At 37.5% G+C, this 16,294-nt stretch overlaps 1 protein-coding gene across 3 annotated transcripts in view; it reads left to right on the forward strand.

Moving 5' to 3' along the window:
• Positions 1 to 16,294, forward strand: part of dhx40 (DEAH (Asp-Glu-Ala-His) box polypeptide 40) — a 38,624-nt gene that overhangs the window by 9,952 nt on the left and 12,378 nt on the right. For all 3 annotated transcript variants that reach the window (XM_039757009.1, XM_039757007.1, XM_039757008.1), the window contains exon 7: positions 10,392 to 10,523. In XM_039757009.1, coding sequence (XP_039612943.1) covers positions 10,392 to 10,523 — 132 coding nt within the window. The remainder of the gene's footprint in view (positions 1 to 10,391; positions 10,524 to 16,294) is intronic.

Here is a 16,294-nt window from a genome sequence, read left to right on the forward strand (position 1 = left end):
ATAAGGGTCCTTTAAACTGAGTCAGCATTTGAGGGCAAAAGCTTAAGTGTCAAAGAGTTTAGGAGATCTGGGATCTTGTGTGAAGCTGATGATAATTTTAAAATCCAATTCTAATGTATAGGACTGGTTTAGGGTTAGTTCATACACTTAAAAAGAGACCATAAGTCCCAGGTAGAAAATATTGATGAGAAGAAAACAATGGCATCAGGACTGATTTGAGCAGAGGATATGTTCAGTTAAAAATGAGTAAAACATGGATTGAGTAAAGGTCTTGTTAAAATAAGTATGCCTTTTTTTATAAATATGGAAACATTTAGGGAGCTGTATTGTAGATGAGGAAGCAATCATAAGAAGCTTGAATAATGATGTATAAAAGAATATGATTAGTTTGATAATAGCTTATCATAAACAATCACTGTAGTTTGTGTAATAATTGTTAGGGGCAGTGTAGGGAAGGAAAATTAATTTTAACGTGCCCTCCCAAGGATAGTTATAACGTGGGAAGAAGAAGAGATTTAACTTGGTTAAGCAATTATCTGTGTTACCTTTGGCAATGCTGATAATTGATTAAATAATTTACCTTACCTTTCTCTGTTGTAAAAGGCTGGTCTCCAGCCTTTAGACTTACATCAAGGTAACAAAAGGCCACTCATTCTAATAAACAGAATAATACATTTTATTGATAAATACAAGCATTATAGAAATATAACTGCATATATTTATCTGTACAGTTGCCCTCTTAAGTTTACATACCCTTGCTGAATTTGTAAGATATGTACCATACTTTAAAGAAAAGATGACTGTCAGGCAAAACACATTTCATTTACTTTTAATGGAACCCAAATTAAATTATAAGGAATTACAGAATAGCACGACCATTAAACAAAACATAGTAATAAGGAAAATAATGAGATGGTCCCTGTTCAAACGTTTGCATACCCTTAGTGCTTAATACTGTGTATTGCCCCGTTTAGCATCAATGATGGCATGTAGTGTTTTGTGATTGTTGTTGACGAAGCCCTTAATTTTCTTAAGTGTTACAGCTGCCCATTGTTCTTGGCAAAAAACCTCCAGGTCCCATAAATTCTTGTGTTGTCTTGCATGAACTACATATTGGAGATCTTCCTAAAATGACTCCTTGATATTGAGGTTAGGAGACTGTGATGGGCACTCCAGCACTTTCACTTTTTACTGTTATAGCTGCTTAAGGACTTGACCTTGTGTTTTGGTTCATTGTTATGTTGGAAGATCCAAGTGCGTCCCGTGTGCAGCTTCCGGACTCCAGTATTTTCCGGTAACATGCTGCATTAATCTTGCCATTAATTTTCACTATTTACCTGTGCCACTGTAGTTCACACTCCCCCAGGACATCAAAAATCCACCTTCATAATTCACAATTGGTATGGTGTACTTTTTGTCATGGGCCTTGCGTGTATGGTTATGGCCATTAAGTTCAGTTTTTGTCTCATCACTCTAAAGGACTTTGTTCCATAAGATTAGAGCCTTGTCTAGATGCTGTTTGGCATATTGTAAGTAGGCTGTTTTGTGGTGTTGGCATAGTAAAGACTTTTTTCTTACAACTCGACCATGTTGTCCATTTTTGTTCAAGTATCTCCTTATTATGTATCTTGAAACCGCAACATCACTTGTTTGTGGGGAAGCCTGTGTTTCAGCTGAAGTTGCTTTTGGGTTTCTCTTGGCATCACAACAAATGATCCTGGCAGTTATGGCTGAAATCATGGTCGGTGTATCTGACCATTGCTTGGTAACAACAGAATCCCTAACTTTCCACTTTTTCATAAGAGTTTGAACACTACTGACAGATATTTTCAGATCTCTGTATATCTTTTTATAACCGTTTCTTGATTTCTACAATTCAACAACTTTTTCACACAGGTCCTTTGACAGCTCTTTTGTTTTCCCTATGGCTTGGAATCCGGCAAAGTCAATACAGCTCTGCATGAATTTAAATTGACTGTTTATACACAGACACTGATTACAATCAAAGAGATTACAGGTGTGGACACTCTCCCTTGATTACCCTTAATTTGAACCTATGTGTGTCAACTTGTGTGTATATTGTCAGCCCCAACATTCAAGGAAATGTAAACTTTTGATCAGACCCATTTGGGTGATTTCAGTTATCATTATGATTTAAAAATGACATACACAATTGTGTGATAATAAATTGCTTCACCTGAGCACACTTCCTAATTAAAAACAAAGCTGTCTGCATGATTACTTATATTTTCCAAACAATGGGCAATATTTCACAAATTCTGCCAGGGTAGTTAAACTTATGAGCAGAACTGCATATTGATATATGAAAAGGATGCAGACAGACTAGACTAGATTATTTAGAGTTCTAATTTATCTTGGCACAGATAAATAGTTTTATGGTAGTAAGTCTTTAAAAGTGATGTTCAGTTTGTTGTTGCTCCAGGTTTAAGTGAAATATTCTTCTTGCATCAAAGTGTACTCTTTCTCTTTGCTGCAGGGTCCTTTATTTGTGATGTGCAGTGCTTTTATCAGTTAGGCCCTTGGCTATATCAGCTGTAACTTCATAGGGGAAAAACTTTACTGTTTCTGACTCAAGAATTTAAATGCTGAAGTTTCCTTCTTGAAGTAATGGCTGTCTCTTGGCAGACTCCATCTACTGCCACACAGGTTTGGCTTGGCAAACTAGATGTCAGCTTTCGAGTTTACAAAGAGATGAGAATTATCATATCAGCTCCCCCAGAGAGGGAGCAGCTCATTGACTGTTTTAGTTTCAGAAGCTCATTTTGCAGATTTTCCTCTACCATGAGAGAACCCCATAGAATCTCTAGGGAGTTCAGCGAGTGTACAGAGAATATCTGCAGTTGGGATGAGTGCAACCAGTTTATGAAGAAACATGAAACCTGTCATGATTGGATCAAACTCACTTCCAGTAACAAAATCAGAGCCTGCTCATAGGTGAATTGTTTTGTCCATTCCAGTTGTTATTCTTTGAATTATAGGTCTTTGTTCTTCATGAGTCCACTTCACACTTTCAGACTCAAGATGTTTGCAGGGGGGCCCCTGGAAAGACGTCAGTCTAACTCTAATTTATGCATTTGTTATCAGTTGAAGTACAGGCAGATCCTGGTACAAGCTGGAGTTCAGTCACTTAGTTTGGAATGTAAGTGGGGGAAGGTCCAGCTGAATGTTTTCTAAATCTGCTGCCTCCACAGGCCCTGGTGTGCCATGAAAGCCTAGCAGAATGGGCAGCGTACACGTTTTCCTACAAAAGCTATTTGAAAAATGCAGCATCAGTTTCAAAAAAGTTGTGACAGTATGGAAAATGCTAATGAAATCAAAAAGGAGTGATTTTTAAATTTAATTTTACTTGTATTCAAACAAAAGCAGTATAAAGACAGGGTATTTAGTGTTTTACTTAATCAGCTGTGTTGTCTTTTGAAAGTATATGTTTATTCTAAAACTGATGCCTGCAACACATTCCAAAAAAAGCTTGGACCGTTTAGTTAAGTACTAATAATGATATGACAAGTTTAAATAACAAGGTGACGTTAAACAGGTGAGACAATCATGTTCTAGTGTATAAGGAGCCTCCAAGCTTCAACAATTTGCCAATAGATACGTAAGTGAATACTCTAAAAGTCTGACAACAATGTTTCCCAAAGACAGATTGGCATGATTTTGGGCATTTCACCCCCAAAAGCAGGGGTCCTCAATCACAGTCCTGGAGGTCCATAGTGGCTGCAGGTTTTTGTTCTAACTCGTTTGCTTAATTAGAAATCAATTCTTCTCAGTAATTTAATTTCATGGCTTGTTAGAGGTTTAACTCTGCTATGTCAAGTAATTATCATCTATATATATATATAAGCAAGACAGAGCCCCGCCCACCAACTCTAACCCTCCTACTGTGTCATGGGATACGCACGACAGAGCCACGGACGCCAACTGTAACCGTCCTCCCAAGTCCAGCGTCGCTCTCAAGGCACGCAACAACTCACCAAACACAGCCTCAGTCGCTTTCGTCTGTGCAAAAGTCCACATGCACCTCTGAGCCACGTTGACTTTACACTGCGCGCAAGACAGAGAGCCACGATCGGCAACTCACAGAGCCCCGCCCGCCAACCCTAACTAAGGGCAAGCAAGACAGAGAGCGCACGCAAGAGAGAGCCCCGCCCGCCAACTGTAACTAAGGGCGACCAAGACAGAGAGACCCACCAACTCTAAGACCATGGAATACGCACGCATTTAGTGTATACATGGATATAAATAATTGCATGTAAACGATTCGCCAAAATCTATTGTATGTAAACAATACTGTTTAAAACGTTATTGTTTTTTCATCAGAAAACCCGGTTTCCACGTCTACCTGTATTAGTTTAAATGACACTTTTACCACTCGCAATAGGGCGGACATGCTGACTTATCGTGTCGATTGGGCAACACAATGAATGCGGCGTCTATCTATATATGTCTATGTTTTCCGTAGCCTGCTACAGGAAGGTACTCTCTCGACCATTGGCATTGGTTTCACTCCTTGCTATTTTCGTTATACTGCAACAGTGGTTTCCTAAGCCTTTGTTATACTGAATTCCTTTCTCACCGTTTTCTGTTCCTATTCTTACACCGCCGTATGCTACGGTGGGCTTTGGCTAGTATCCTAGATTTTCTTCCCCTTTCTAAGGATATCATAGAAATGATTGGAGGCTAAAATGGGTAAGTAATTCTCAGTCTTTCACTTTTTTCCCCTCACTTTCCTTCCAAGTATTTAATTAAACCCAATAGTGCATGATAAATACACATGGGTGTAAATGGTAACAAGCTAAATGGAGAAATGCTTCTCTCTTTTCTCATTTGCATGTTATTGCTAGTTAGGAGCAATTAAAAACCAAGAATACAGCTGTTTAAGACTAAAATAAGCAATAAGGGCTTAACACTAGAATTACCAGAGCCTACGAAAAAACTCGTAATTCCGTCCCACCTTAAACTGCTTCTTAAATCCCTTCACACCTCTCCAGCGCCCTTTGTCTTCTAAATGTGCTGATAAAGAGAAGCTCGGAGCAGCCGGCTATTCCATCCCCCCACCAATTTAGAACGTGCACGAACTTCTCCCAGTTCATGCCTTGATTGAGTATCTGGGAGTGAAGTGGAGTTTTAGAGTGGAAATAATAGATCGTTGTTTGGAACACACGCATTTCATGTCTGTTCCGTTTCTACAGTAATCTGTGTCAACACATTGTTAAAACAGAAACGTTTTTTATATTCTAGTAGTAGATGACAAAATGTAGGCATAAACTATATAATGTATGAAGCCTGAAGTCCAAATAGCAAAGAAACATTTTCACAAGAATAACACAATTGCGCTTTTATTCAAAAATATAACTGCAGAAACAAAAAGCCGCCTAAACATGCGACATTGACACCAGTTTATTGTAACTGCCTCCGTGGTTCAATAGACTCAGCCCCGCTTGAATCAAAGGTCACGAGTTCCATCCTGCGCCCCTCCGTTTTGAGAAGTAAACTGCTCTTAGTCTTACTGTTTTAAAATAAAAGCATACATTTGATTTCAGTATGTAACAGCGGTGCAATTTATGATCCTTGTAAAGGTTAGCTTTTTTTTTTTATTCACTTTTCATTCTCTCAGTCGCGTTCAGAATCAATCCATACAACCCCATCTGACACGGCTGTTTTCACTAAAGACGCGCTATAGCTCTGCAGTGTACCACGATGCATACTAACGCAAACACCCTCAACCTAAAGTCCCGGTTCTGACACACAAGCGCTGGCGAAGCTGCCTTCTTATATCTCACCGTCACTTGCTTTTCTTTTTATTCAGTTTTATTGAGTGTTCCTGCCAGTCCCGCATGTTGCTGTATGCTTTTCTTTTGTACTCAGGACATGCAGAAGAAAGAATGGTAAAGACCAGTAACCGGCGCTATATGCAATCATCAGACACTCCCCATCTGCCCGTGTCGTTCAAACACAGGAACATATATTGGTGTAAAAGTATAACAAAAGTGCACTTTTATTCAAGTGCACTTTTTCCATCACCTTTTCCTGTAAGAAGCAATGTACACACTTCTCTCTATGCTGTGGTTTCTATTACACACCTGAAAGAAAGAGACAATACATGTGAAAATATCCAGCATACAGCAACATGCGGGGACTGGCAGGAACACTCAATAAAACTGAATAAAAAAAAATCAAGTGACGGTGAGATACGAAGAAGGCAGCTTCGCCAGCGTCTGTGTGTCAGAACCGGTGGGGGGGGGCGTTAGTATGCATCGTGGTACAACGCAGAGCTATAGCGCGTCTGTATTCTGTTTCTTTTGTACTCCAGGGCACGCAGAGGAGAGAATAGTAAAGAGCAGTAAGTTCGGCGCTATATGCAATCATCAGACACTCCCCATCTGCCCGTTGTTTTGTTATACTTTTCAATACTTTTATACTGCTCAAGCGGGCATGCTCAAAAATACACGTGTAATGCCACGAAAAGTGCACGCAGACACTTCATTTCGCAAACAAAACAAGTGCACTTTTATTCAAAACTACCTGTATAACCGAAGAAAAAGAAAGCAGTTACAGTAGGCGATTGATCGACAGCTTGCATGGTGCAATGCTAAGAAGTGCAGATTTTCATTCCGTGCTATATAAAATCATCACATTCAAATATTAACAGTTCCCACACACCCAAGGACCGTCCTTCCTACATTTACGACCGTGTACTTGTTGCCGTGTACACACCTCTCTGTGCTATGGTTTCTATTACACTGAATGAGCACCTGACACTGTACTTTCTTCCCTGGGGAAGGTCCCGCATCAGAGAATTTCCAGTTCCTGCATAAATTCACACCCGATCTGGCTGTTCGTTTTCAAATAATATTGCATTAGTGCGATTATATTTTCACATATATTGTCTCTTTCTTTCAGGTGTGTAATAGAAACCACAGCATAGAGAAGTGTGTACATTGCTTCTTACAGGAAAAGGCGATGGAAAAAGTGCACTTGAATAAAAGTGCACTTTTGTTATACTTTTACACCAATATATGTTCCTGTGTTTGAACGACACGGGCAGATGGGGAGTGTCTGATGATTGCATATAGCGCCGAAGTTACTGGTCTTTACCATTCTTTCTTCTGCATGTCCTGGGTACAAAAGAAAAGCATACAGCAACATGCGGGGACTGGCAGGAACACTCAATAAAACTGAATAAAAGAAAAGCAAGTGACGGTGAGATACGAAGAAGGCAGCTTCGCCAGCGTTTGTGTGTCAGAACCCGGGGACTTTAGGTTGAGGGTGTTTGGCGTTAGTAAGCATCGTGGTACACTGCAGAGCTATAGCGCGTCTTTAGCGAAAACAGCCGTGTCAGATGGGGTTGTATGGATTGATTCTGACCGCGACTGAGAGAATGAAAAGTGAATAAAAAAAAAAAAAGCTAACCTTTACAAGGATCATAAATTGCACCGGCTGTTACAGACTGAAATCAAATGTATGCTTTTATTCTAAAACAGTAAGACTAAGAGCAGTTTACTTCTCAAAACGGAGGGCGCAGGATGGAACTCGTGACCTTTTGATTCCCAAGCGGGGGCTGAGTCTATTGAGCCACGGAGGCAGTTACAATAAACTGGTGTCAATGTCACATGTTAAGCGGCTTTTGTTTCTGCAGTTATATTTTGAATAAAGGCGCAATTGTGTTATTCTTGTGAAAATGTTTCTTTGCTATTTGGACTTCAGGCTTCATACATTATATAGTTTATGCCTCCATTTTGTCATCTACTACTAGAATATAAAAACGTTTCTGTTTTAACAATGTGTTGACACAGATTACTGTAGAAACGGAACAGACATGAAATGCGTGTGTTCCAAACAACGATCTATTATTTCCACTCTAAAACTCCACTTCACTCCCAGATACTCAATCAAGGCATGAGCTGAGAGAAGTTCGTGCACGTTCTAAATTGGTGGGGGGATGGAATAGCCGGCTGCTCCGAGCTTCTCTTTATCAGCACATTTAGAAGACAAAGGCGCTGGCGGAGAGGTGTGAAGGGATTTAAGAAGCAGTTTAAGGTGGGACGGAATTACGAGTTTTTTCGTAGGCTCTGGTAATTCTAGTGTTAAAATCTTAACGGGTGAGGCAATTAAAGTGAAGCAGAAGTGTTACTTGAGCAATACAGCAAGTGCTTCTTATTAAGCAATTGGATTGGAGGAAAAACCTGCAGCCACTGCGGCCCTCCAGGACCGTGATTAAGGACCCCTGACCTAAAATGTACAATATAATTAAAGGTTTTATAGAATCTGGTCAAATCTTGGTGCAAAAAGGGCAAAGCGAAAAACCACTTCTGAATGCACATGATCTCCAATTCCTCAGAAGTCACCATATTAAGAGTCATCATGTATCTTTAATGGATATCATGACATGGATTCACAAATACTTTGGTAAATGTTTTTCAGTCAACACCATTGCTGCTGCATCACCAGATGCAAGTTAAGGCTTTGCTATGCTAAGCAGAAGCCATATGTCAACAATATTCAGAAGCACCGCTGACGACTCTGGGCTTGGTCTCATCTGAGATGGAAAGCAGCACACTGGAACTGTGTTTTGTGTTCCAATTATTATGTTGTTATTATAACATTTCAAATAGATTTTGAAAATTTTGATTTTGGTAAAATCAGTCATTGTTTTCTCCAGACCAAAGAGGAAAAGGACCGTCCATGCTGTTACCAGTGTCAGGTCCAAAGACCAATGTCTACCATAGCATGGGAATGTGTCAGTGCCCATGGCATGGATAACTTGTACATCTGTGAGGGCACCATTAATACAAAAAAATATTTTTATATTTTGGAGCAACAAATGCTACCATCTAGACGCCGTCTTTTCCAGTGACGTTTCTGTATTTTGCAGCAGGACAACACCAAACCACAAGGTTTGTTCATTTTAAATTCACAAGGTAAAACATCAAATATTGTGTTGTTTTATTGTTTTCAATATTGTATGAATAAAATGTACAAATCACTGATTTTGTGTTTTTATTAACATTTTCCATACTGTCAAAACCTTTTTGGAATTGTCATTGTATCATGAATTTTGATGGACAAATTAATGAACTATTGTCCATTCCAGCTGAAGAGGAAATTGTAACTATCAGTTACTACCAAATTATTCTGTATACTCCTCAGCTTAATTTTAATAAACAGGAAGCATTATTCAACAGTTAATAAAGTGTTGTATTCTAGAGGGGCCATTGTAGCCCCATTGTGAACAGAAAACTGACATTTATGATGTATTGTAGAATACATTTTTTAATCTTTACTGATCATTTTCAGTTCCATTAATATTAATTTGTATGTCTTGATTGTTTCCTTGTAATTTAAATACCTTGTGGAAAAAAATGTATATATTTATAAACTGGGATAGAAAAAATCACCAGGAAGTACTTAAGTGGATAAATGAGTTTGGACTTTAAAAGTGAGTTGATGAATTAATATATAGATGGAAGAATGTGGTAAAAACAAAAAGCAAAAACTACATTTGACTAATGTTCACTACTTTTTTTCTCTTAAATATAAACAAAACCATTTGTAATATTGGTAGTCTTTGAACATTTGTTCCACTTTTGTGACCCCTGCCCTCTTACCAGGTAATGTCATATTTGAATGCTGTTCTGGAAAATGATAAATTTGTTTTTTAAGATTTTTTTTATTATTGCTATATAACAGAAATACATTCTAGAAATGTACAGTATATTGAACCAGGTTCCAGAGCCAAACGTGTGAGTGGGGAAAAAAGATTGTAATAGATAAATATTCTTATAAGGATATTGTAAGGTACACTTTAAGTTGCCTGTTTGATACCAGCTAGAATGACACGCTGCCTCCAGAGCCTTGGAACCTGAGGTTAGAGGAGTAATTTTATTAGGTACCAGCTCTTCGTATTTAGGGATATAAGATGAAAGTTTAATTGTTCATGCAGATAGCTCAAATTGAAAAAGATTGAGTTACAGAAGTTAAAAGATAACATTACAGAAGAGTTCCATCAAAGTGGAAACTAGTTTTGTGGCACGTGTGCCTTGTGAAAACAACATTCTATGGAACTGTAACATATGTGTTAATCAGCAAATCCTGTAATAATTCTGGCATAGTTAATCAGGGAATTTATAATGTTCTATAAAATTGGGTAAATTATATAATACAGCACAATTAATTATGATTTTGTCTCTTTTTCATTTTTATGTGCCATTAACATATACTAGCCCCAATCAACTTTGCCAGCAAGTTTTTTGGTGGTGTTATAAATGATAAATCATAGGTTTATGTGGTGGTGTGTTGACTTGGTAGTCCTGACTGCAGAATATATAAGAAAAAATCAATGAAATTCTACTTCTTTCCCATCTGTGTAGGTCAAATTGAAATAGAGAAAGCTTGCGACCTCCTGTATCAGAAGGCCGAAGCCATCGACTATAACTATGATATGCAAGATCGATCCTTGGAAGGCCTACTCATATTACCTCTGTATGGATCTATGCCAACTGGTAACTCTACCTTTTCCACATTTACATTTAAGATAAGAGCATGCAAAAGTGAGTTACTTGAGTTACTTTTAATTAATATTTTTATCATATAAAAACAGATAATTATTACATATTGAGAACAAATTTCTCATTTTTTGAATATTTCCGTCAGTCAAAAAATCAGTTTCCACAGTATTTAATCATTTCTTTAATACCTGACTCTGTTTTTCATGCAGATCACAACCTACTGTAAGAACAAATCAGCACTCATACATCAATCTTAGTGAGTTTAACTAGGCATCCAGAACAAAGTTACTTAAATGAAGATCGCAATCATACCTTCATGTACTGAGCACTGGTGTTAACATAAATCACTTGGAATTAGTATTAACATTCATTTTAAATAAGGCAAGCAGCTCAGCACATTAATGGCAGCCATAAATTGGCATTGTGCAGTTTACTAATAGAAATATTGTGGTGGCTTGTTCATATTGTTTCTTTATTAATACTATCAGCTCATGAAAGGCCTAACATATGAAGAAAAAAGAATTGGGCATAAAAACGTGAGAAAAATTTGAGGCCTTTCATCACAACTTATGTGGTCTTTTTGTATTAACCTATTCTGAAAGATTTAGTTAAGATTTGATATTCCCACAGGTGTTACTTTCAGATTACACTATATTTCCTAAACTTAGTGCCAAATAAACTTTTCTCCTTGCTTCCCTTTATGTTCCTATGTTTTTGTTGAAGAACTTATTGAAAAGTAAACTACTTTAGTTAAACTGAAAATATTTTGCATGATTTAATTGGTACTCCTAGACAATAACCCAATGTACTGGAATGTTTTCTGTTTGCTTACTTCTCAAATTTCTGTAGGGTTGTTATATCCTTCCTGTACTATGGAGATCAGAACTTCACAGAATATTCTCGGTGTATAAGCATAACCTCCATTAACATTTACTGCACAAACAGTGCTATATAATCTAATATGCTTTTAGTCTTTCTAACAATTTCTATAAAAAGTGTGGTTATGGACAATTGTGCTTTCACTCCCGGTGTTTTCTTATAAGACTTACATTCAAGCTCCAAACTCCTCATTCTTTAATTGTATAAAATATTTTTACTTCCAATATGCAATACTCATTTTTCGCCTCGAATTTCATTATCCACATATATTTCCAAACTTGAATTTTGTCTGATTTTTTTTTTGCTAAGATTTTGCTGATTTTAGGAATTTTTCTACTAGTCCTAGTTTGATGTCTTCTGCAAATTTAATTAACATACTAGTGCAATTTAACTTATTTTATGTAATTTTAAAGAGCAGCAGTCCCAAGTCCCTAGATTAACCAATATGTAACTTTTAATTTTGGTTGTGGCTATTTCAAAAATGCTCCATGGTACCTTAGCATATTGTTTTCTCCTAAACTTTTTATATACAGGTAAAATGCCGTTACAACGAACTCCATCCATCCATCTATTATCCAACCTCCTATATCCTAACTAAGGGTCACGGGGGTCCGCTGGAGCCAATCCCAGCCAGCACAGGGCGCAAGGCAGGAAGCAAACCCTGGGCAGGGTGCCAGCCCACCACAGTACAACGAACTCCCAGGGACCTAAAAAAATATTTTGTTATAACGAAAATTTAGTTGTAATGAGATTCTGTATTTGTTACTATAGTACATTCTTTAACTTGCGCCCAGGCGTTTGCAATCATTTCAATAGCTTCTTTCGTGTTAATATTAATCTCCTCCTGCCTACAAGTTATGCTGACTAGAATTTTTCACTACATTTCCTTGCGATAATACACTTTCAGGGTGCGAATGATGCGCAAATCCAATGGCTAAAGCACTGCTGTGCAATTGGGTGGGAGGAATTCAATGCAAACATTATCTAAATATGGAAGCATGTTGTGGGCTGCACAGTTATCAATCAGAAGCCAAAGCATCCTTTTCTTCTTCTTAATATTGTGAGGTTTCTGAACTCCTTTGGGATCCCCCACCAATCACCCATAACGAGAATGTCACGCTAAAGTGCATCCCAATCTGCAATTGTTGCATCTGTGTAAGATTGTTTGTCCATTGCCGGGGCAGTGAAGCAACACAGAAGCAAATCATAAAAGGTCAGGGTCGCGCTATAAGTCCCAGTCTTGCACCCCAAAACACGAGGCTTAGTCTCAGTACTTCAGCAAAACCAGCTCTATTCAGCTTGAAACAAGAACAGCACAGTTATTTATTGTAGTGTGATCTGCCATCCTGCTATACACAGACAAAGCAGTCAGGCAGGGTCGTGGCCAGATCAGTGATCAAGTAATCCTGTTACCTGCATTTACAATGTTCCTTGCATCACCCATCGATATATTTTCTGTTTCCTTTGGTGGAGAGACGCAGCATAGCTTTGAGCCTGTTGTTGCCCCGATGTGTGCTGTCTAGTTGGGGGAGGTCCCAAGAGAGTTTACAAACCTCACGTTTTCTTGAATGAGTGCCATATTAATAGGAATGTTTCTTGAATGAGCATCACTGAACCACATAAAAACTGCTTTTTCAACATCTTCAAATGCAGCATTTCACATATGTTTGCAACCCGAGATTTTTCTTCTATTTTTGCTCGGTCTTTCAAGAAAGTTGACAGCATTGATGGCAAAATTACAAATTCACTGGCAACGTCTTTTTTTCTTTTTGCCGCAATCAAGAGCTGCAAAAGAGTTTTTTTTTCTTCTAATATTGAACTGTTATAGTTTTTTCGTGTCTGCTGTTTCTATAGGAGGGTGACAATGAGTTAAATTCCAATGGATGTTTTTTAGATGTTGACGAGCAATAAGCAAAAAGTATCACTAAAAACCGCAGGAAAAAAAAAGGCAAACAAAAAAACAGTATGAGGAAAGTTTAAAGAAAGAAAAAAAAATTAAAATGTTTCTGTTTGGGGGATCGTTGTGCACAACTGAGTTGCAGCCACAGAACTAACTGCTCTGTGGATGATTTGTTCAGGTATTTCAAGGTCTTTTGGGCACTTCTTTGTAATGAAATTATCTGCTGAATGTACTTTGTAGTAACAAGATTTCTATAGACTCGTGTCATATGGGGAAACTGTCAGGACCATAAAAATACTTCGTTGTAACAGAATTTTACCTGTAGTGCAAAACAATCAAATGTAAATGTGAGAAAATGGTAAGGTCCCCCAACTTGAGAGAACTATTTAAAAAATATTGGGGAAAAATGCAAAATAACAAAAACTAAAAGGTTTGATTTATCTTCTACTAGAAAGCACTGGAGCTACTGCAGTGTCTTTTTTACCATCTATTGGTTAAATGATATCAAAGGTCCTGGCAGTGGAATTTTTTTATAGCTCAGGCAGTAGAAGAGGAAGACCCTGGAAAGAGCAGACATGACATAATTTATCATTGGACAGGACTTCATTGGCAGGAAGACGGGGAAAAAAAACGTTAGTATGTAGTCAGAGTTTGTTCAACGCAGCCCCCATAAGGCACTATCCTAAAAGAAGGCTAGTATTTCATATTTGTTCCTTTACAGGGGAGAAAACAAAACAGACTTCCTTTTGGGTAATTTCTGTCTGTTAGTCACAGTAGTGTAGTAGTAATGTTTACTTAAAATGACTCCAAGGTTTGGAATCACGTCCGAAGGAGCTCACATTATTTAAACAGGTGTATTTCAAGCTAACAGTTGTGACAATGGATGATTTCATACTTATATCAGTGCCAGGCACAAATGGCAGGCAGTTGTCAGTGTGTTGACAACACCATTGAGGCTAACATTGACAACCTCTTTGGAGCCTAGATTCAGAGCTGTATGGCTGATTGCCAGTGACCAATCAAAACTATGCACCAGATCTACATGCTTTTTCATATTGCTGCAATAGAGGTGAATTTTGAAAGCAACATGCAAATGTTATACAGCTCCTAACTAAACAGTTATAAATCCATGTGATTTTAGTCTTGGGGATGTTGACAGTAACATAATGCTCCCAAGTAAGGCACAAAAACCTTTATTGTTTACATTACCTAAGTAACGGAAAATGTCATGCCTTTTTATTTGTAAGTAAACTGATTATATTTCTTTATTTTTTCCTTCCATTTATTTCTTTTAAAGGAATAATACTTCAACCCCAAAAATGATCATCTTTCTATTTGTTAATTATGTTGTAGTGATAGCTCCGAAAAATGCTTAACCTCAGGTTTTTGTGGAAAACACAGATAATAAAATTGTTGATATAATGGGCTTCAATGGGAACCCAAGTTGATCAACAACAAACAATTAATCAAAATGTGCATTAAAAAACCTCGAATAGCTCATGTTGTATAATCCAAATATCATGTATCCAGTTTTATGCTCACCACTGCCCACATGTGTATTTTTTCCCAAGTATTATTAAATAAACCATTTCTAGAAAACCCATCTTTTGCATGACAGCGAAACAATCACAAACAAGTTTCAGCTTTTTAATTAAAGACCTGCCTCTCCTCTCATTCATTGGTCACTATGTTTATGTTTGTAGCAGTAAGCCACAACACTAGTGTTATTCAGCAGCAATTTGTGAAGCTGTTTTGGTGAATTCATATTCTGCTTGTGGAATTACCTTGGATATGTACACGTACGAGACATACTTTCCACCTGATATAGAAAAGCAATTGAAAAACATTATTATAATCGCTAATTGTATACCCCTCTCAGATCACTCTTTGCAATGTTGATATCAAATTAACCCCCATGGTAGCTACTGAATGTGCCAGACTCCTGACCAAAGAATGATGGAGCTACTTTTCAGCTGAAAAGCTTAATGATTTTAGGTGCATTAATGTATACTGTCAGTTGCATGAATACATTTTCTTTAAGTTTTGCATTTTTTGTCTTTTTTGCATTATTTTATATCACTTACAATTTTCTATTGACATTTGGGATCCAAGAAGACCACCATGTCACAAAATTACAGTGAAGAAATTGGGGTTTGATGTTCTGTGTATTTTTGTTACTATTCCTTAGAAACTAGATAATTTTAGACTGGCTTACATGCTGAGGTTACAGGATCAGATGAGTAAAGTAAGCTCTTGCAAAGTCTAGCATGTATGGGTTTTGTTTTGATTCCTTTTTGTTGTGCTTATTTCAAGACCAGTTTGTCATTTTAGTACTATGTACTATTGTCTTTATCCATTCTGTATTTTGCTGCAATGGTCTAAGTGACTCAGTCACCCTGAACATTTTTATCTTTTTTTTTTGTGACAGCTGACTCTCGACAGACAACAGCAACAACAACACCATTTATTTGTATAGCATGTTTTCATAAAAATGAAGTAGCTCAAATTGCTTTACAAGATGAAGAAGGAAAAAATATAAAAAATTAGGCAATACTAATTAACAAAGAATAAAGTAAAGTCCGATCGGCAAGGGAGGACAGAAAAAAAAAAAAAAACTCCAGACTGCTGGAGAAAAAAAAAACAAAATTGGCAGGGGTTCCAAGGCCATGAGACTTTTAGTAGGCACAACTGTGTTGTCCTTATAGTGTAGTTTAGCATATCTGTAAAGAGTGTTATTTAAAAAGGTAGGGAACTAACTACAGGTACTTTGTGTATGTATTTAAAGCAAGAATGGCCCAAAATAAAGATTTAAGTGTCTTTGAATATATCTGGCATGAATGTTTTAAGAAAGGCAACCCTGAGGTTTTCATGCACAGCAGTGTCATGTGGTACCAAGAAATGCCCAGCCATCTCAGATTAAGATCCAACCTCAGTTCATGCTTTTGTTGGAAACTAACTGACTCCTGACATAAAAAAATGAAGATGA

This window comes from Polypterus senegalus, chromosome 6 (genome assembly GCF_016835505.1).
Source record: "Polypterus senegalus isolate Bchr_013 chromosome 6, ASM1683550v1, whole genome shotgun sequence".
NCBI lineage: Eukaryota > Metazoa > Chordata > Cladistia > Polypteriformes > Polypteridae > Polypterus > Polypterus senegalus.